General features: G+C 41.8%; 1 protein-coding gene across 1 annotated transcript in view; it reads right to left on the bottom strand.

The window, feature by feature from the left end:
• Positions 1–21327, bottom strand: part of gli3 (GLI family zinc finger 3) — a 74458-nt gene that overhangs the window by 17365 nt on the left and 35766 nt on the right. Inside the window, exons 4-6 of the mRNA XM_035654012.1 lie at positions 7324–7529; positions 4218–4379; positions 221–422 (exon numbers count right to left, since the gene is read on the bottom strand). Coding sequence (XP_035509905.1) covers positions 221–422; positions 4218–4379; positions 7324–7529 — 570 coding nt within the window. The remainder of the gene's footprint in view (positions 1–220; positions 423–4217; positions 4380–7323; positions 7530–21327) is intronic.

The raw sequence follows: 21327 nt of genomic DNA, 5'->3' as shown, positions 1-21327 counted from the left end.
CTTTTTTTTTTTTTAAATGAATCGAAGCAGAAAAGGCTGAAATATCCAGATTTTTAGTCCCCAGAAATACCTCCTCACTTCTTTTCGACTTCTAGTTTGTAACGCAGGCTTTCTGTTAAAGATTTTATGTCTAAGCCGAATTCGAAATAAATAAAATAATTAATAAATAATGATAATAATGACCTGGGAGGTTTAAGAATAATTCATGCAGGACATTTACCTGATGGCTCCAGCAGAGAGGTGACCGTACGAGCCGCTGGTGGAGGAGCTGGAGCGGGAGTTGTTGAGCATGGTGACAAGAGAGTTTGGCGAGTTGCGGATCATGGTCTGCAGGTCAAAGCTGTGCTCTGACAGGGGCGAGATGGGCAGGGGGCGCTTCCTGCTGGGCCGTGATGGCAGCCGTGGGCTCGAGAAACGAGAGCCTGCAGGATGAGGAAAGAGGAGGGGATAGAATGACTGCCAAGTGGCTTTTGTGAACATGAAAGGTTAAAATACCCTGTGCAAAGTGTAAATGAACCCTTATCTGCTCCCTCATTCCACCATTTTTGGAGAGGAGCATCAGCTAAATTCCTACAAATTAGTTACAGATCAAAAAAAGAGCATTTAATGGTTTACACATGCTTTTCTGTTTGACTTCATCCAAACTCTAACCTAATCTAACCCCAACAGATGACATTTTTGTCAATCATCAAACAAAAGGCTCATCTGAATGAGTGTTCAGCTGTCACTTGATGCACTGCTTGCATTTCATCCATGAGAAAACATGCCTTTTATGTTGGAGAAATGCTCTGACTGTGTATGGTAATATTTAATCAAGTCCAATTTGACTCGTTATTCAAATGCAATCAGTGTTGACTGGAAATACTAAAAGGGGGTTTGAAAAGGTAAAAGGCGGAAACGGCACAACCATTCTCTCTGCACATACAATGAGCCACGGGTAGAGATTAAAACATGACTTTTGTTGTCTTTTCACATGGAGATGTCACAAACAAGACAGGGAAAAAGAGAGAGAGATGGAAGGAGGGGTAAAAAGCGCTGAGGGGATGTCGGGCTTTGTGCATGAACTGACACAATGACTTTGTGACTCAAGACTTGGAAATAAAACATTTTGAGTTATTTTATAAAGGCAAACAAAACCAGCTTACGCAGCCCCGATAACCCCCCTCCATATTTACGTCCCCCACAATCCATCCATCTCCCAAACGTAAATGCTCCATCTCTCGTTTGACACATCCAACGATTACAGAACGCTCCATTCACATGGTAATCAGAGTGTGTGGATGTGAATGTGTGTGTGGATGCCTCTGTGGTGGCAGCGGTGGTGTTCTGGCATATGTAGGCCTGAGTTTTGACTATGGCATGAAGCTGTATGGAGAGCAACACCCCCTTTACATTGTCATTGTATGGAAAATCTGTCTTTTTTATGTCTTAGTGACGGGGGTGTTGGAGGGGGGGCACAAACATATACACATACAAATCCCTGAGCGCCCACAATTATTAAATGCAATGTAGTTTGTCATGTGGCGCTCCTCAACATGTCTGATTTATCACTATTTCATTCAGCTGGAACACATACATATAATCCTAAAAAAAAAAAATCAAGACAAATCCAACCTTCTATATCCAAAATTTGACACACCTGACACTTTTCTTAAACAAGCCAAATCCACCAGAAGTGAATTAGGAGAATTCAGTTGTGGTGAATTAGGAGAAGGGGGCACAGCCCAGGAGCAGGGCCAGTGTCCCACCACTGCAAAGCCTCATGGGATTGGTGTTTATTAATGCACAGCCCAAATGATAAATCGGCCAACCGGGGAGACAGAGAGAGGAGCGTCCTGGCTCATAGCAGGACTGTCCCTCTAATTTCCTCTTGATTTATGAACTGGATGGCTGGTTACGTGCCGCGTCATTAATTCTTGTGGCCAGGGAGGGTTTAGACAGGCCGGACTGACGGCATTGGAAATAAAAGCTAGCTCCAAAACTGGGGTTGAACCCTCGCCAACACGCCTCGGGGCCACCGGACAGGGACGCTATCACAGGGGAGGGCTGAAGTGTGAATATAAGATTCACTAAAAAAAGCCCGTGCAACAGAAATCTTACTTTAGGACATGTAAAGACACTAAGGAGAACAATGATTCTGGATGTGAACAAAAATGACAGTAATCTTATTTCTCAGAATTAGTATACAATACAATAAAAAAATTAATTCTGAATTGATACAATTATTGGCAATCTACTAAAATGACAGCTCAAGAAGTGTGGTACAACAACTACAATTAAATGGTTTGTATGAAACATAAGATTCAGTGTTCAAAATCTTACTGATTAATGAGAAAAACGCCATACAAATAGAAAAAACAGCAAGGAAATTTAAATGAACTAATAAAGACCACAAATACAGACTTTAGTATCGTGATCTGTGAGAGCTATGGCACTAATTAGGCAGTGCGAACATAGACAATAGCCCATTAAAGCACAAATAGGCAGGACAGGCCCATTGTTTCATTAGCACAAGTCTCACTGAAGGTAATTACACTGATGTGAAATAGACTAAAATAGCCACAGCAACATGGTAGCCCAGATTATCAGCGAAAGCCTCTTGATAGACTCTGCTCTTTGTATGTTTTTTTTTCTGAAATCCAACAAAGCTTTAAAGTGTTAATTTTTCAGGCGCTGGAACACACATTGTTGAAACATGATGAGTTATTACCAGCAATGATCACAGGCGTTTTTTAAGTGAGGAGCATCGCATCTCCACTTAAATTTGGCCCTAATTGTTTTGTTTCAGTCTATTAATCTTAAAAAGTGACACAGAAGAAAGGATTTCTCCAGTGATGAATGGTGGGACATTCCAATTCCCACTTAATAGCAATTAATTTTCTGATACCCGCACAAGTTTGGCTAGTTTTAATTAGTTTGTTCAGAGAAATGGGAGGAACTTCACCCCGGATTTCCATGAAAGCGGCGTCTGCCTGACTAAATACATTCTCATCAAAGGGAGCGGGGTGAGGCTGTCCGACCTTTCTAAGATTCAGTGTGCGTTTAATTTCCTATTTACACTTTAAAATAACTCATTAGCATAAGTCCTCTGCATACAGTCCTGAGCCCAACACATTAAGACAATAGCTCATTTAAATCATGTCAAAGTAAAGTTGCAGGTCCCTCCTCGCCGTGGTTGAGCTGCAGTTTGATCCATATTTAGTACAACATAGGTGTATGTAAAGGTGCATTTTAAAGGTTGAATTCCCACTGGGGCCACCCATGCTATAATGTGCAGGTATAATACTTTCAGCAGTCCCAGTAGGCATGGATTCAGTGGGTGTCTTTTCACTGGCTGGGCTACATGTGGTTGAAAATTGTTTTGTTTTGTTTTAGGGGTCTAGGTTACATAAACCTTTATATATAACTATATATAACAACTACATTTCAATGTCTAGTTATAATATACTATATATTAAAATATAGTAATTTAAAGGTCCAGTGCATAAGATTTTGGGGGATATATAGAAGTGGAATATAATATTCATAAATATGTTTTCATTAGTGTCTGATCACCTGAAAATATGAATCTTGTTTTTTTGTTATCTTCAGGGGGAGCGGGTTCTCTTCTACAGAGTCCACCATGTTAAACCGCCATGTTTTTACAGTAGCTCAAAATGGACAAAGCAAACACTTGCTCTAGACAGGGCCTGTCACCATAGTTTCTCCTACGTGCTTGAAATGTGAGGATGGCGAGGAGGTTGTATTCTGCAACTAAACCACTAGCTGCAACTAAATCCTACAAACTGGTCCTTTAAATGCTGTTGAAACACATATACATAGTTATATGTAACCTAGATTTTTGGTGACCTTGAAAAAACAATTAAATTATCTGAAAAAAGCTGAAGACAAAGCTGACAATTTGGAAATCCAATTCACAGCCACAGCCACGATATGCAGAGGTGGCCTCTAATCCAACTTGGCCAGTGTTGTGAAGAATTGATTTATAAACCTGAACTTTGCATCATCAAAGTTACTGTGAGTTCAGAAAACTCCCATGGTCTGTGAATCTCACACACAAGAACTGTTGACCCTGGATCAGTTTCGGATATTCAAACCTAGCTAGGGATCCTGGATCAGCACACCTGAGACGCTTTGAAGTTTGTTCATGTGCGTGTCACAAACTGTGCTATCAGTCATGAGTCATGTGTGAGTCAGTGCCATCAGTGCTGACTTACTCTCCATTGCCTGCAGGTACTCCATGTGCAAGGCGCTGGCACTAGTGGCTCCAGCTGTAGCCGCCACAGAGGGGAGCAGGTCGGTCGCGTAAGGGCTACGGTGGCCCGCCAGCAGAGCCATCTGGTGGTAATACTCAGCTGTGGTCAGACCTGTGTGAGGGGCTGGAGCAGAAGAACGATCAGGTCAGCAAAAAGGAAACAAGCAAACCAACAAGTGAAGCTGACAGGAGACAAAGAAAATGCATTTTAGGTATTTTATTAAAAAAAAAAGGTGGGTAGATAGGGATTATTTGAAGAAGAGCAAATAGAGAAGGAACAGAATAAGAAAAAGAATTAGGTAGTGAGAAAAACACGACAGGGAGAGCACCTGCAATGCATTATAAACCTGTGTTCATTTACATTAGATGATAATCAGCTCAGCAGAACAGTAATGAGCACATTAGCAACACCATCAAGTTAAGCAAAACAGCTGCACAGGGAGCATCACCTGAAGTAGAGAGCCTCACTGGGGATTACCGGATGCTTGCTCAGAGATTACAGTGAGTGTGCATTAGTGTTTGATTGATGCATTCACGCCGAGTACTGCATAACTGATCGTCTTACAATACAATTCTTAAACAGCCTTTTCTCTTCTTCTTACCGTTCCTTGATCACTATGGAGAGAGCGCATAAGTGTGTGTGTTTGTGTGTGGTAAGAGTATGTGGGCTGACACATCTTTTGCCAGAGATGGTGCTTGTGTGTTTTACACATCAGGGCTGCAGTCTGAAGATATGCAACCTGCTCCTCAACTGTGCTCACTTAAACTGCACAAAAAAACAAAAGGCCTAAATCTGCCCAGATATATCGGCATGCATAAAGATATAGCAAACGATTCTGCCTCCACTTCACTTTCTCTCTCTTTCTCAAAATGCTTCTCTTTTCCAAGTCATTCCCTTAGTTATAGTGTTGTAAGTCCTTGAACCGTAGCCTAAAAATAAACATCTGGTGGTGGGCTTCCTTATGCAAATATTCTAAGAAAGAGAGAGGGAAAAGACTAACACTGTGGTTTTGGATGCAAATATAGAATCGGTTCAGACCCACAGAGTGCTGCCGCTCTTTTTCCCCCCCAATTGAGGAAATAAAGAGAAAATAAATAAAGAAACACTGTATGAGGAGATTTCTTCTTAAGGCTGGCCTGTATGCTTGCAATATGCATCCATGATTGGTTGAATGAATGAAAGAAAAAATACTAAATTAATTCGATCTGGGTATTATGTCTTCAGTGGAAGGGAGGGGGGGTTTCTTAATTGTCTCCACTGTTCCGCCTTAGCTTTGCTTTTGCATTCAGCTATAATATGGCCCATTCAGTATCCACACACAGAAAAAGGGCTTTGCGGAATTTCTAAATCAGAAATGCTGGCATCCAAATGCAATCCTGAGGGCAAAAAGGGGGAGTAGGGGTAGGCTCTGAGTGTGGTACCCAACGTGGAAAAGGCAGAGACTTGCCTCAGGACTTGGTGAGCCACTGGGTGCTCCTTCAGCATTACAATAGGATCAGGGGCAAGTCTACCTCTGAACCCGATCTCGTGTAGAAAAGAGAGTAATATTGTAAAGGAGGAGCAAAAAAAACAAAAAAAAGATGTGAAAGCAAATGTGTGGCAGCGAGAGGGTGGCACTAAATCCCACCCACTTTAAATCTCCATTAGATTCTGTTAATTAATTCATCATTATTCAAATGCACTTTTTGGTAGGAAAAAAATGCATACTGAGGAAGGAGGCTCCCTGCAAGCATGGTGATATACTAACAACACAAAAGCTGATGGGTTAATTAATCACTGGATTGATTAAAGGAGTAATTAGGTGCCTCATTCACCATTCACAGCATTATGAACTGAAAGGGGATGATGTGGTAGGTTGGAGAAACTATTTTGATTTAAAGCAAGCTGAGACTGGAACACATTATGTTGTGGTAATGGAAAATTGGAGGGTAGAGAGTTTGAGCCTGAGTATATACTTCCTGTTCACAAAGCACGGCGTTAGAGTACAGGAGAGCAAGGAGAGGGGCTGAGTGAGCCTAAGAGCAGAGACTCTTGGTCTTCACTTAGACACAGCTTTTAACAGACCTGGATGACATGAAGTTGAGTGTGCTGGTGTCGAGGAAATGCCCCTTGCTATCTGCCCCTTTCAGAAATATACTTCAACACAAGGTGGGGAGCTAAAGTGGGTCTCTGCTGCTGAAGTGCCAAAATGTTGATGGCTGACAACATGAGGGCTGTAATAGGTCATGAGGCCTTTTCAAGACCTTTATGATGAATGTAGATATTTGGCAAATAAGCTCTTTATTAAGCTTTTTTTTTATTTGCAGCTGTTCTGGCTGGCACAGATTTGTTTTGCTTGATCTTATAATACATTTATATTATATTCAGATAATATAAATGCCACCAATCCCTTCACTTCACAACACAAAAAAAATATATTTATTATAAAGTGAGAGTTCTCCTTTTCAATACTGACATTTTGTATCATTTTTTTCAACTGGTTCTGGTGTCCACTTTAATTGATTTCTCAGTCCAAATCCATCATGAGATCTCAGGAAACAAATGCTCCCAGTAGGACACCATAACAACCGACCCCCCAACCCTGAACTTGAATCCGACCCTCCCTCTGTGCGCACGTTGTAACTGTACGTGACCCTGCCGCTCACTGATGCATCCTCCAGAGGTCTCTGACATGACTCACAGATCAAAAGGATTAGCCTCCCTCCCCAACCTGCGCCCCCACCCACATGGATCACGCCGCACTCATAATACTCCCATCCACCCGCTCCCTCACTCAGATAACATCCCACCAACCCCTGGGTCTTAATAGAGATGGATCTGGTTGCCTCTCACCTGACCTCTTCTGATCTCAAACAGGAATTAAACTGATAGAGAGAATCGAAAGTCCTCCTAATAGCAATCAAACCTTACTAATCAATTTCAAATATCATTTTTAAGGGTCTGCTGAGGTTTTTGTCGTCCGTTGGGTTGCGTGCAGATGTGCATGTGCGTGTTGAGTGTGCATCTGTGCTGTGAGTGCATATATGCATCATGCTTTGTGCGTCGGTGTATGTTTCACTTTATTCACCATCTGCAGGGCTGAGGCCCCGGGTGGCTGACAGAACAGAGATGGAGGGGCTGCTGTGGAGTGAGCGGATGTAGTCCATGTATGGGTTGATGTAGGGGTGCGGAGGGTGAAAGGGCGACTCCGCCCCCACAGAGGGGTTCCGCTGGGGCGAGATCCGGATGAGGGGGATGTCGGAGAAAGCTGGACTGCCCGCTAGTGAAGGAGGCCTGTAGACACAAACAGAGAAGAAAATATAGAAAAAACATTAATATATATTTTAAATGTGCTGCAAACTCAAAATAAAACTTACAGCATGCATGCATGTGATTGCTGTAAACAGTGATGCTTACAGGACTGATTTTTTTGCGGGGGCCAGTACACCGCTAGATGCCACTAAATCCTAAACACTCGACCATTAATGGGGCATTTTTCCCAGTTAAAGGGGCTTTTTGGGGGAGTTTTCCTTATCTGAACTGAGAGTCTAAGAATAGAAGGTTTTGTATATTGTACAGATTGTAAAGCCCCTTGAGGCAAATTAGTTATTTGTGATATTGAGCTGTATAAATAAAACTGACTTGACTTGAAAACTAATTTGTAGTTTCCAGTGAATTTGCTTCAAAAAGCAGAATATTAAAATCATAAAAGGTCTAAAAAAGTTGAATCACAACACGAATCTCTGTCTGCAATCAGACTATTTAAGTCACCACATGTGGAAGAATAAAATCTTTTGATTCGACTGAGCTCTTACGTCACCAACATTAAGTGGAAACGAAACAATCCAGTTTCAACTGGGACATCTCTGGCCATCTACATTTTACTACTGTGGGCCGACTGACAGTGGCAAGGCCAGACAAATGGACTGTGACACTATCTCTCTCTCTCCATCTGCAAGGCAGAGAGGAGAGCGCTGCATTCCAACTGCTCCCTACGCAGACATTTCCTCAGATCAAAGGCAGCTTTCACCACTGTGTCTTAATCAGAGGGAAACGTTAGACCGAGCTCACCGCTGGCCAGCGCCAGACAAGCAATGCTACACCACTTTACTCAGATGGCTTCAAACTTGGCTTTGAGCTGAAACCGTGTACGGAATTGCACATGACGGTTACAATGTTGTACAAAATCCATCAGCAAGATGCGCAATCCTTTACTTTAAATAGAGAATATGAGCACTATCAGGCTATTCCTTTTTATCAAAAAACCTTTACAAAAAACTCTTTTTGGCATGAGATGTGAAATAAAGTTGAGAACAATCGAGAAAACTTCTTAGGAGCTAAGTTTGAGATGAACTAATTCGTCTCCCTTCTTATAATTGGCTAGGAGGGCTAGGAAACTTCATAATGATGGCCTTCACCACAAAGGCCTTCCCCTGAGGATGTGGAGAAATCCACATATCAGCCAGACATTAACAGGCTAAGAGATTAGACTGAATTAGCCCCTCTACTTCTCTGTGGCTCCCCAGTGGACCAGTCTACTGTGACAACAGTCCCCAGGAGAAGGAGAGGATGAGCGAAGGAGGGAGGGAGAGAAAAAGTGGGGGTTTAAGAGGGAGGTGAGGAGGAGATATGGAAAAGGGTGGGAAAAGACGGGAGAGAGTGGAATAAAGGGTGAGAGACCTGGCCCAGAGTTTGTCTCAGAGTGACCTTGAGCAAGGCCAGGGGAGCGGAACAGCCCAATTACGACCTCCGCCCCTTTCCCTTGATCCCCTACCGGCCCCTCCGTCCCTCCACTTCAGAGCCCCGTTAATGAAAGAGCTCAGGCCAGGGCAAATAATGAGCACTGAGGAGTGGAAACAACACACACACACTCGAGGACAGATACAGAAACACACAGACATATGTGTACACAGCCATTCACACATACAAACTTGTCTTCAGGATCGTTTCTGTAATGAGCCCGGAGGGGCTGTGGGACGATTTTAAAGGCTTTCACCGTGTGACAACATGTTTCAGTGATGCTGAGGCAGGTGTGTGTGAAAAAACACTTTCAGGAGGGGAAGTCCAGAGAGGAATCTAAGGAAAAGGCTCATTGTTAAAGTGTGCAAAGGTGACAGGATCGTAAGGGATCATATCAGATGTTGCAACACAATGGTCATGGAATTTTTTTCCCACCTCCATTTGATTGGTGTGTTTCTGCACGTCTCCTGTTGAGAGATTCATGAGAAATTGTTTCACTTCCTCCACACCTAGAAAGCCGAGGTGAGGGCAACTGTGCACATCCAAACAGGTGTGTGAAAGAGTGTGTTTATGATAAGCAAGTCATGCGCCCTCATGCCACCATTACATGCCTCATTTACACAGATCACAACACAGCTGCAAAGTGACGCTCACTTTGATGTCACATGGCTGACCATGCGTTTCACACACACGTACACACTCAAGCACCCAGGAGCGCATGTAGCTGAGGGAAAACCTGCTTTGTCATTGATGACACGAGAAAAATTTAAATAAAAACAGAAAATGTTTTATCATTTAAAATCCTGAAATTCCCATATGTACCGGGGTCCATTTAATGGCCCATTAAGTATATGGGATACATATTTCTGTGTCCCAGAAATGGCTGCATATGATGTTTTAGCCTTTTTTGATATAGAAGTAAGACCCCAGAAGGAATAGTAGAAAAATGTCATGACTTTTTTTTCCCTCGTCTGGCCCTCCACATGCCTGATTGAGGAGAGCCAGACACCCACTCTGGCTGCCATGACACTGATTAACCCTGTCATGCGTTGGCTGCATCTCCCTACACTGACCCTGGCAAAATGCCTCTGCTTGCCTTGTTTTTCCAATTAACTTAGCGAATAAGAATGGAGCCCTACTGGAAGGCTGGAAAAAAGCGGTGGTCAGAAAACAAAAGAAAAAAAAGAGCACACACGTTGATTGGTAGGAAGATAGTGGCGCAGCGAGTTGTTATTTAGCCTGTTCAAAGGTGAAAAGGGGAAAGAGAGGTTTGAAGAGAAGAACGGGAAGAGAGAGAGATAGGTGTGTGAGGGAGGCAAGACAGTTGGAGCATGAACAGTAGTTGGGAGGAGGAGAAGGAGGGAGCGTGTGAAGATATGGACTATGAATTGGGAGGGAAGGGTGGACAGAGAAGAGTTAGGAGAAAAGGGGGAGCTGGAGAAGGGTGGGAGAGAAAAAGAGGTCTCAAGGGGTGCAGAGCCAGGTGTGAGGGGATTTGAGGAGGACAAGAGAGAGATGAATGGTCTGGAGGAGTGTTGTGTGTCTCTGTACTAGTGAGAGAAAAAGCAAGAGTGTCCAATCCTCCGTTGTTCAGCTGCTCTCTGCAGGGTCGTGATCGTCTTAGCATCTGCCAGTATACATTAATCAACATGACGAAAGGAAGTAATCTGACAACGTGCAATGTGTGTGCAGGAATGTTCGCTCTGTGTGTGTGCTGATGTGTGAGTAGGTGTGTGCCAGAGAAGCAGCGTCTTAGTTACACCTGATTTAAGATTTACATCAAAGCTGTACCGCAGGGTTTGCAGGCTTCTCTGCCTTAACAGAGAAAAAAACTTTTCCTTCACTCCTTTACTTCCCTTCATAGGTTTATAATTCCTGTTAACCCTCAAAGAAGACATCCAGCAAACAGGGCACGAGGAAAGACTGAGCTCCTGACATATGGAAGCCATTTCCTTTCACGTGGCCTCGCTTAAACCAGCCAGCGCCTCTTTAAGACATTGCATGTTTACACGGGGCGGTCTGTGGATTTTAAACTGTCGTCTTATTTCACCGGATGAATATACACTTGCCAAGTGTAAATATGCCCCCAAAAGATTTTGAGGTTTCATGGAGGGGTGTGTGTTCATGTAAACAGGCCTTGAATCTTTGTTTGGAACAAGGTTATATCAACACTAATAATTTGTTTGGGTGAAAGCTGCAGTAGAAACACACAGTTGCGGTGAAGGTTGATGACTTCACTTAGGACAGAAGGTATCATTGTGGTGCGGCAGTTAGACCTGGTGGTATTGACACAGCGGTTTGCTAAAACAGGAACCATGCTTTGCAAAATACTTTTGCTCAAGCATGAAATGGTTGCGCACGAAATAAAATGAACATTTCTTGATGTGTGCTCCGCAGAAGGGTACAGGAAATTGGTGGGTCCAAATCCAATAATCCAGCAACTGTGAATGTTCATGGGCCATACTTTTTTCATCCATTGCTGCTGAAGTGGTTCAAGAAAGGAGATTTGAAAGAGAAAAAACAAAGAAGCTGAGAGTCACGATAACAACCAGCAGAGGTTAAATTAAACCCTAACCGTACTTCATTAACATTGACACGTAAGAAATCGCCATTAAGAATCACCCAGACAGCAATACAATAAACAATACTACAATAGTAAAAACCAATAGAAATACATCCATCTTTATCGTCTACAGTAAAGTGATAAGGAAGCAGTAGAAACTGGAAATGTGGTATTAATTCTTTAAGGTTATTAATTACTTTGACTTAATCTGACATTCTTTAACAATAACAAGGTATATGTATGTATATAAAATACTAGTATAGATATGTATTAGTATAAGCACCCTAATTCCATGTTTACAGCCAGTAACTTCACTGGGGGACCGAACTTAATCTCACTTAATTGTTGCTATAGATTCTATTAAACGCTGTAACCCCTGGTTTTATTTTGGTGAATTAAATATTCAAGTTACATTGATTTATTTACAGGTGATGTCTTACTTTTTTCTACATTGGCCTATAGTGAAAATTATGAGCACAGAGCCAAAATGATGATGATGATAGCCTAGCTTTAGCTAACATTAGCCATATCGCCCTATGTGGCATCCATTCAGTGACTCACCAAGAGGTAGATGGACCTGCATGACTAGCAAGTTAAGATTAAAAACACAGAATGTAGACAAAAATGGCTGCGTTGGTCGGGGTGTGTGTTGCTTTAGATAGTGGTGAGGCGATTAAATATGAAGTCCAGTTTGAGAAACAAATTAATCCATTCAATGGTTTTTCAGACACCAACACAACTGTTCTGGAAAGTTATCACAGCAGCAGTTATTTCATCTTTCATTGTGACGATTGTAAGGTGAACAGTAGCAATACAGCATTCATGTTACAAAGTAATCTAGCAGGATTGAACGTTTGCATGTATTTGATAGGCCAATGCTGTGCCTTGTCGGGTGACAGTCATAGCAAAAGTTGAGCCAGTTTCATCTTTTTTGTCAGCCGACTTTGCATTTTTTAACACAAGCCCTCTGCATTGGCCCCTACTGCACTAAAATGAATGGCAATTATTGAAATGCCAACTTAATTAAGTAGGTAAATGAAGTCCTTGGTTGACAAACTTAAACTACTGCAGCGATGTTGCTCTATATTTCAAGGTGATGATCTTGTAATGGAAGGACAACACTTTTAAAATGGTGTCCTCATATGTGTTAAATATCCAGGAAGAAGAGGTAGTCCGAGGGTGCAGGTTAAACCCATGTACGCCCGTCTTTCTTGACATGTTACACCTGTGGCCACAAGGGGCTGAGTGAGGTGGGAAGTGGGGTTTTGGAGGGTACTGGGATCAGTCAGGTTTGCTCCTGACCGCGGCTGACAGCATCACACAGCAATTCCCCCTCCAACCTCACCTCAATCTCACCACCTCATAGAAACCTGTGCCCCCCTCCGCCTCTCCACCACAACCCCCTGACCCACCCAGCCACAGCACAAGGCTGCCACCGCTCTGAAAGCCTAAACCAGAGGGGAGGAAGAGAGCAGCTCCTGACAGCGGAAACAGAAGCACTTTAAAGCTCCAAACCCTTTCACAGAGATCAAAGGGCCACAGGAACAGAGCCAGCTGAGACCCAAGAAGAGAGGAAAGGGAGCTGAGACAAGGGGAAAGAGAGAAGACAGACAGACAGAGACTAAGAGACAGACACAAACAGAGGAAGGTAGATATATTCTGGACTCATAATGATTTTATGGGAAAGTCTTCATTAAGTTTGGCCACTGAAGCACATTCCAATTACTTCATTTTCCACATTGCTAATGACAATTACAGCAGTAGTTATAACTGAATGTTACTTTCAGCTCCAGCTTGCCTCCAGTTAAACCACTGCCCTCTGGATGGGGCTGCTGTGGCAAGAAAAATAATTAACATGTTCCCACAAAAGGTGGATACATTTAAAAAATAAATCTTTTTCCATCCAAAGCTAACAATTTCCACCCCTAAAACTGAGCCTTTTGAAACATACTCAAACAACAAATGGATACATGGTGTGATGCAGATGGCAAATAAAGACTTTCAGAAATGCTGACATATGATTGTCATGTCATAAATCTTTCAGGAACATGACTGACACACGTCAGCTTTCCAGCAATGTTAAGAAGCCAACTACCTTGTAGTACATGTAGAAGGATCTATTGGCAGAAATGCAATATAATATTCATAGGTATGTTTTCTTTAGTGAATAATCACCTAAAAATAGGAATAACTATGTTTTTGTTACCTTAGAATGAGACACTTTCATCTACAGAAGCAGCGGGTCACCTTCCACTGAGGCCGCCATATTGAACCGCCATGTTTAGATAGGGCCATAGATTCCACATATATTTTTCCTGTTTCCACTGTCAAATAATTTGGTAAGCCACCCTGAAAACTACAATTCACAAAGGTTGCCTTGTTCACTTGTTCTTGAGGTTTTCAAGTGTATCCCCCAGATTCATCAGCAGATGGAGGACCTGTGCTCTTAAAAGCAGAGCTCGACCAGTTGGATTTATGGTCGACGCAAGCGGTTTAACAGGAGTAGCACCATTTTGATTTATATTTCAGTTATGGATTTCAACCGTTGATAGCACTACTGCAACACTAGATGGTTATTTAGTAGATGATCTAGCTTATCGTGCTTTAATTATATTCCCCACATAAATGTGTTTACAGTCTCTTGAGCAATGGTCTATCTTGTTTCATTACTGAATATGGGACTATTCTGTGCAGTTGCACATTTACAGTTTGTTGTTTCATTCACCGTCGTGAAGACTTTCCAGTGGAGACTACTGGGAAAAAACAAGTAGCCAAATATATCAATAAATCAAGAGGCCATTCCAGGTTGAATGTAACCCAAGACTATAAATGCAGTTTTATTAATGGACTATTTTGCTTAAATGCCAGTAAGTCAAAGGAGGAGATTCTACTTTTGCCTTTTTTTAAATTGCCTTGGCTTGTAGGCAGCAAATATTTAGAAAGAAAATCAGAAAAATGCTAGCACTGACAGAAAGAAACCCAAAATGGCTTTTTGAACTCACAGCAACAAACAGGGGATGCAGTTATTATACCTTCCTGTCAGACCAAACCAAAACAAGTAAGCAGGGGGTCAGAGCCTTGCTCAAGGTACTATAACAGATCAGATGTTGCAGAGATCTAATCTGTCATTCTCTGGCTGCAGCCCTCATATCTGAAATCAACTTTTTTTTTATAATTCTCAGTACTCAGCTGGTACAATTCAGTGATAAATGAAGGCCAGGAATGTGTACCTTCTATGAGCATTAACAGTTACAGCTAGTTGCCCATGTAATCTGAATTTCCTCCTCCTTCCTCCAGCTTTTTTGTTTTTCTTCTGGTTGGGCAGAGCAGACCGTTGGCCTGGCGTGGCATGGTGAGGTTGCCAGGCGTTCAGGGTAACTATGTACCCCCGGAGCTGCGAGGGCTCTGCGTGACCCCCTGACATCAAAGGCCTGGGTGGGTTCAGGGGGTGGGGATGGCTTTCTATTCATGGTCACATCAAGCAGGATTCCCTCTCTGTGGGATACCTCTGGAGGCGTGCCAGACATTCCCATACACTGCGCAGTCACTTCACACACACACATGCTGTCCAGTTGAATACCCAACACTCTCCTTCAGTTTCTCATTTCTCCCCCCCCCCGTGTTTCAGTCACCCTCGCATTGTCTACATATAAGCAGTACATATGCACACAAAGTCCTGCCAGAAGCATGTACAGTACAACCCTGTAGGCACGTATCACTTTCACGCCACTGGACTGATAACATATGTTTATCTACAGGAGCCAGCGAGTGTGACAAGCTCAAGTCATAACAAACGGGTCCAGGTGTCATAAGATCTGGTTATATCTGTTGGCTGTGTGAACTCCAGAGGAGTCATGACCCTGCTGAAGGTGCGTCACACATGAAAAATAATCCTTACACTTTAACCGAGAAATAAGGGTTATGCTTTATGAAAAACAACAGACTTACATCTTATCACCACTTGCACTGGTTCCAAATTATGACCAAACAACAATCATTCGTTTTGGAGAAAGTTATATTTTGGCTTGCAGTTTTTTTTTTTTTTTTTTTGGGGGGGGTCCACAGGCTCTTTCGAAAACCATTTTTCCACACTGCAATTAAATGTAATTTCAGCCATAGAGATAAGAATGTCTGCCAAAACAAATCAACAGGGTATATAGCAAGAAAATGAAAACATGAAAGTGAAATTACACAAAATGAGCCTGGCTTTTTTCCTGTAATTTAAAAAGGGCTGGAATCAGGGAACAAACATGAAACCAAAATAATAATAATAAAAAAAAAAGGTTTTCTTGTTCCCTTTTGGTCCTTTCCCATGCTTGATTTTGCCCTTTTACAAACAGAACAATCGTTTTGCATGGAGCATTCCTCCTTCATCTCCACTCGCTGCAAATTACTTGATGGCTGCTTTTTTTTTTTCCCAAAACAAGCACAGGTGGAATTAGTGCTGCTCTCAGTGAGTGTTTTGACTTCCTCTGGCATGCCGCGGGCTAGAGAGAAGACAGGAGGGGACTCCTGGGTGTTGAAGTGTTAAACTTCTGAAAACAGGGAGGAAGCACATCTATCTTTCCTTTTCCTCTCAAGTAATGTCTCGATGGCCCTGATGCCTTTTACACAAAAACTCAGCTGACGCCTGCAGCTAAACAGGGTTCAAGTTCCACACCCCAACGCCTCTGCTACCCCAACAAGTCAGGTAATGAGCGTGTGCGTCTTTGCGTGTACAGCCCATCTCAGGTGAGGAGAATGAGTGTGGCCCAGGGCTGCGAGGAGCGGCGTGGATCCCCCTCAATTCACCGCGTCACGCTGGGCTGCTGAAATGAGCAGCCGCACGGATGGGCCTGAGCAAATCACAAACAATACGCAGCGCTACAAGACAGCAGAGACACACTGCTGGAGATAGTTAATCCTTCAGACAGAGATCTGAAGTAGAACAGAAAAACGGGGGTTGGGAGGAAGAGGAGGATGGGAGGGAGAGCTGAGACACAGAGGGGGGAAAACAGGAGCATCAGGTACAAGACACAAAAATATATGTTTCCTTCTCAGCACTGAAAATCTCCTTTTCAGACTGAAATCCATCACGTTTTCCTAATACATACTTCTTGTAGGGGAGGGGAAGAAAAGAAAATCTGGACAGAAGAAAGGCAAGTGCTGGTGGGAAAGTGAACAGACACAGCCTACTTTATTCTAGCCATTTCATCCATCTTGTTGGACTAATAAAATGTCAAGTAGAGTTCCTTGATATTTAATCATGAAGGGGCTGAGTGCGTAGTGGTGCCAAGCTTAGGCTTGCTGAAGCTTTGGGGGGCTTAAACACAGACCTGTGCAAATTTTGGATATACCCAAAGGAGGATGTTTCACAAAACTGCTACATAAGTGACACAAAACTGATATGAATGGGAGGGAATTCCTAATAAGCCTGCTATGGGAAGGATTGACTTTTTCTGACTTTGGCTCTAGGAACAAGTTTCCCAGCCTTATTTGATCCCTTTAAATAAACTTTCATTCCTAATGTAGTAAAATCACTAACACTGAGATGTCAAAAAATGATGGATGCAATAAAAAGCTTGCTGTATTCTTACAAGTGCGATCACCCTGCAGCTGTGTGAATGACTGCGCATATTTCTGAAGCTCCCACCGGACACTTGTGAGGAGGGAAAAAATAAAAAAACTATCTGACCCCCTCCCACAAAAAGAAACCCCAAACAAGTGAAGTATCATGGGAGACAGAAGTAGCAAAGGGATTATTTCTGTCTCATTCCAAACTCCAAAAGACATTATTAGATGAAACTATTCTTTATCACACTATCAGATGTAATGGACACCACATCTGATAAGGGAGATAACGAAGGGCTGAGAGAATAGAATCACTTTATGTGATATGAATTAATTTTCATTGGTGGGGAGATTGTAAGAGAAGTGAAATTTTCTGTAATTTGGAAGATAAACATCGAAAAAAGGGAGGAGAAGAGGTGCAGAAGCTGTAAGGGAGGCAATGAACTCATTTCCTCTTACATTAAAACTGCAAATGGTCCACAAACTGGACTGAAGGCATTTTAAACATGTGGTAATGTTTCATTTGTTGCATTTAGGTTTCGTAAATCACATATTGAAGGCTTGACTAGGAAAGATGGAAGCGAAGGAGAGTGAGGGAGAAAAGGAAGGGAGGGACAGAGGGAGGATGGAAAATGAGGAGAGTTGGAGAGGATTTATGACCCTGTTCCCCTGGTCTCGTTACTTGCTGTAACTGGCCCCCAGAGTGGGATCGCAGGGTCTGGAGCCCACAGCCCTGAGATCAGAGTAATGGAAATTCCACATTTCTACACTGCTACAGGATGACGTCTGTAGGGCACAGGCTGAAAAAGAAAAGTTGAAAACTGACTGGGTCTACAGCTAAAATTGATTATTGTGCATTAGGTAAGGAGCAAAATATTTCCTTTGTAAAATCAGCATTTCCTCCGATTGCAGAAAGGCAAAAATGACAGCTTCTGTTAGCAGGAGGCTCGTTTTTAAAACTACTATTTGTGAAGAGAAGCAGACGTCAGGACAGCGGCTGCCTGAGGTTGTGGAGACGATGTGAGGCGGTGTGCTGCCAGCTCTGGGTAATATCTTGACAGTCACTGCTGTTCTCTAATAGCTCCCCTCCAATGAGAGGAGGGTCTTTTTACAAAACCAATTAAGAACCGGCACGGCTCATAAAAGTGACAGTCTGCCACACCCATCAAGTAAGTTACCACCAAAGCCAGTAAAGACTGTAAGCTTTTACTTATGTGCTCTTTATGAATGTAATACATCATACAAATTAAATCTTACTTAAGATTTGTTTAGTGCTGCTGAAAAATGAATTAAATAGTCAAATGGCATAAATTTAATCAGCAACTATTTTTATAATCAGTTAATTGTTGAAATACTAATATTGTCTGGTTCCACCTTCTCCAGTGTGAGAATGTAATTCTTTTCTTTGTCAGATATCTAGTGTAAAGTGACGTGATAGTGGTCGTAATAAATATATGTATATATTTTTAAAACATGAATATGTCACCTTGGGCTGAAATTGTAACAGAACAGAACACTATATAACATTTTAAAGACAAAACAATAAATCAAGAAAATAATAGGCGGATTAAGTGATAATGAAAATAATCATTAGTTGCAGCCGTATTTATAATGCATATTATAATTATTTAAATTTTTCAGGATGAAAATTGCAAACGATACATTATTAAATGTCTGAGATGAAAAATGTATATGGACTGTAAGAGGGTAAAAAAGGAAAATTAATATGGATTTAAATGTAATTGTGTTTGTTTCATTCTGCTAAGAGGAAAATAAGTTAGGAATTGCAAAACAAAAATTAAAAATGGCAGTGAAATAAATAAACTAACACTCAAACAGTAGTTTTTCATATGTGTGTGTGTGTGTGTGTGTGTGTGTGTGTGAGCATGAATGCATGAGCACACATACACACACACATATTAGCGCAGAGCTGTTGGCACCTGCCTGTTATCTCTTCCCCTCAGACCTGGTTTTCCATTGTGCTCCATGGGAGAGCTACAAATTGAGATCTCAAACATGAAGAGGGGGGCAAATGACTTGTGTATAGAAAATCAAATCCACTAATGTGTAACATGTGCAAATTCACAGGCCGCGTATTAGAGATTAATGTATTCCTCTTTTATCGAAAAATGTACCTTTTTCAAAAGATATTTATAATGGAGGCTAAAATTAAATTCAACCGAGGCCCAACACAGAAGAAATTACAATGAACAGGAAATATTTGTTGAACGAATAATCAGATTTGATTTGCGTGAATAAAAGCGTTTTGTAAGGAATTATTTGTAGATTAAAAATACTTTATTATTTAATATTTGAATTCTTTTCTTTAGTTGACTAAACTATTTGCCGTTAAGACATACTAAATCAGTCATAGACCGTTTAGCTAAGAGCAAAAAAAAGAAAACATTAAAAATGCATGTGATATTTAATAACTATGGACAAATACACACACAGCAGCGGGAGCAGCCTCAGTGTAGGTAATCCTAGCCTGGTTAGTAGAGTTTTGGAACATGTCTTAACAGATCTCCACGGGTAATGACTCTACCCTAAAACCTTTACAGGCCTTGTCAAATATCTGCTGTGCCAAACTCTTTTTTTCCCCCTCTTTTTTTCCCCCCAACCTGCTGGATCCATCATTCTCAGAATACACAGGTGCCTTCAAAATATCATGGTCCTGTGCACAGGCTGAATAGAAAAAAGACTACACTGCCCATTTAGGGTTCTGAAACTGGTGTATTACAAAAAAATAGATATACTGTAACTTCAATCTGCCCACATTTCTGCTTAGGCATTTATCTCCTTTCTCTCTAAATCCTGAAATTGCCTCAGAAAAAAAAAGGGGAGAGATACTTTACCCTCTTAGCACATTTTCACAGAGTGGTGCACAACTTTCTTTCTTCCCTTTTTTTTTCTCCAGTGAAAATTGAAGAGGCTTTATGTCAAATACGGCTAAAGCCAGCCTCTCCATATCAAACAACGCAGCGCGAAAATTACTGTGGCGATGATAAGGCTGCCAGATAGAGTGGGAGAGGAGAGGCGAGGGGGGAAAAAAACTGAAAGGAAGTGACTCTACTCAATTATACTGCAAAATTGGTATGACTGAATATTTTTCATTCAGGTGACTGATAGTATCAGTGAAACTGCAATGCAGATAAATAAAGGAGCCTTCTGTCAAGAATAAACACCATTAATCATGAAGCCAGCTACTGCATGACCGCCTGTCCCCCTGACTTACTCCATAGAGAAAGTATTAAACAGGGGGGAAGAGATGGGGGAGGGAGGGGAAGATGGAGGGAAACCAGTGACTGCACCAGAGAAGGGGTGACCTATGAAGTCACACAGAATGGGTTTTGGACAGTTAGAGAGGAGGATGAAAAAGTGCCCTTCGCCTCTCTCCCCTGCTTTTCGGTGACAGCAGCCATATCTGGACAGAAATTATCAGATGAGATTATGAAATAATCATTAAGTCCTAATGTAATTTATGGCTCCACTTCACATTCTGTTTAAGTCTAGACAATATTCAAATGTGAATATTCTTACAATATTGTCAAGCAGGCTGTGATTTTTATTCTTTTTTTTTTACTGCAGAGAATCTGATATAATGTTGTTTGTTACGAAAAATATGTAGTTACAAATTCCAGCTACTGGGTCATGTAGAAAAATTGTGTTGAAGTATGACCTGAAACGGAAATATCTACTAAATGAGGCCTTGACACAGCAAAGTCAGATCACACCATGAATAGATGAAGCTGCACACTTACAAAACCTTTTTCCTCTAGCTTCTATAAAAGCTACACTAGACCCTTTTGTCTTTCTATTGTTTTGCATTATGTGTGTGTTTCTGTGCTTGTGTGTGTGTGTGTGTGTATGTGTGTGTATTGCATAGCTCTGCCTCGTCCCATCTGGAAGGAGGTGTTGAGATAAGACCGTGGTCTTTATGCTAAGCAACACGCCGCTCCTCCATGCCCAGATTGGGCGCTCTGACAACAGTTTATGTAAATAACAAAACAACACGGCACACATCTTTTTTTTTTAAAAAAACCTGCCAAAGGCAGAGGACAGCGAGGAGGAAGCGTGTGAGAATCGGTGCACGAAACAGTGTGAAATTTGGGAGAATCTCATGTGCCTACAGAAAATAAAATTGGAATTTGGAGGTTAACAAGGTGATTCACTCGTTTTTTGTTTTTTTGATACCACACTGCAATCAGACACTTCTGAAGCAACAGCACACACAGCCCT

The sequence above is a fragment of the Morone saxatilis genome, unplaced genomic scaffold, assembly GCF_004916995.1.
Source record: "Morone saxatilis isolate NCDOM2014 unplaced genomic scaffold, NCSU_SB_2.0 Contig0, whole genome shotgun sequence".
Lineage (NCBI taxonomy): Eukaryota > Metazoa > Chordata > Actinopteri > Moronidae > Morone > Morone saxatilis.
This window is presented reverse-complemented; position numbering and strand designations above follow the sequence as displayed.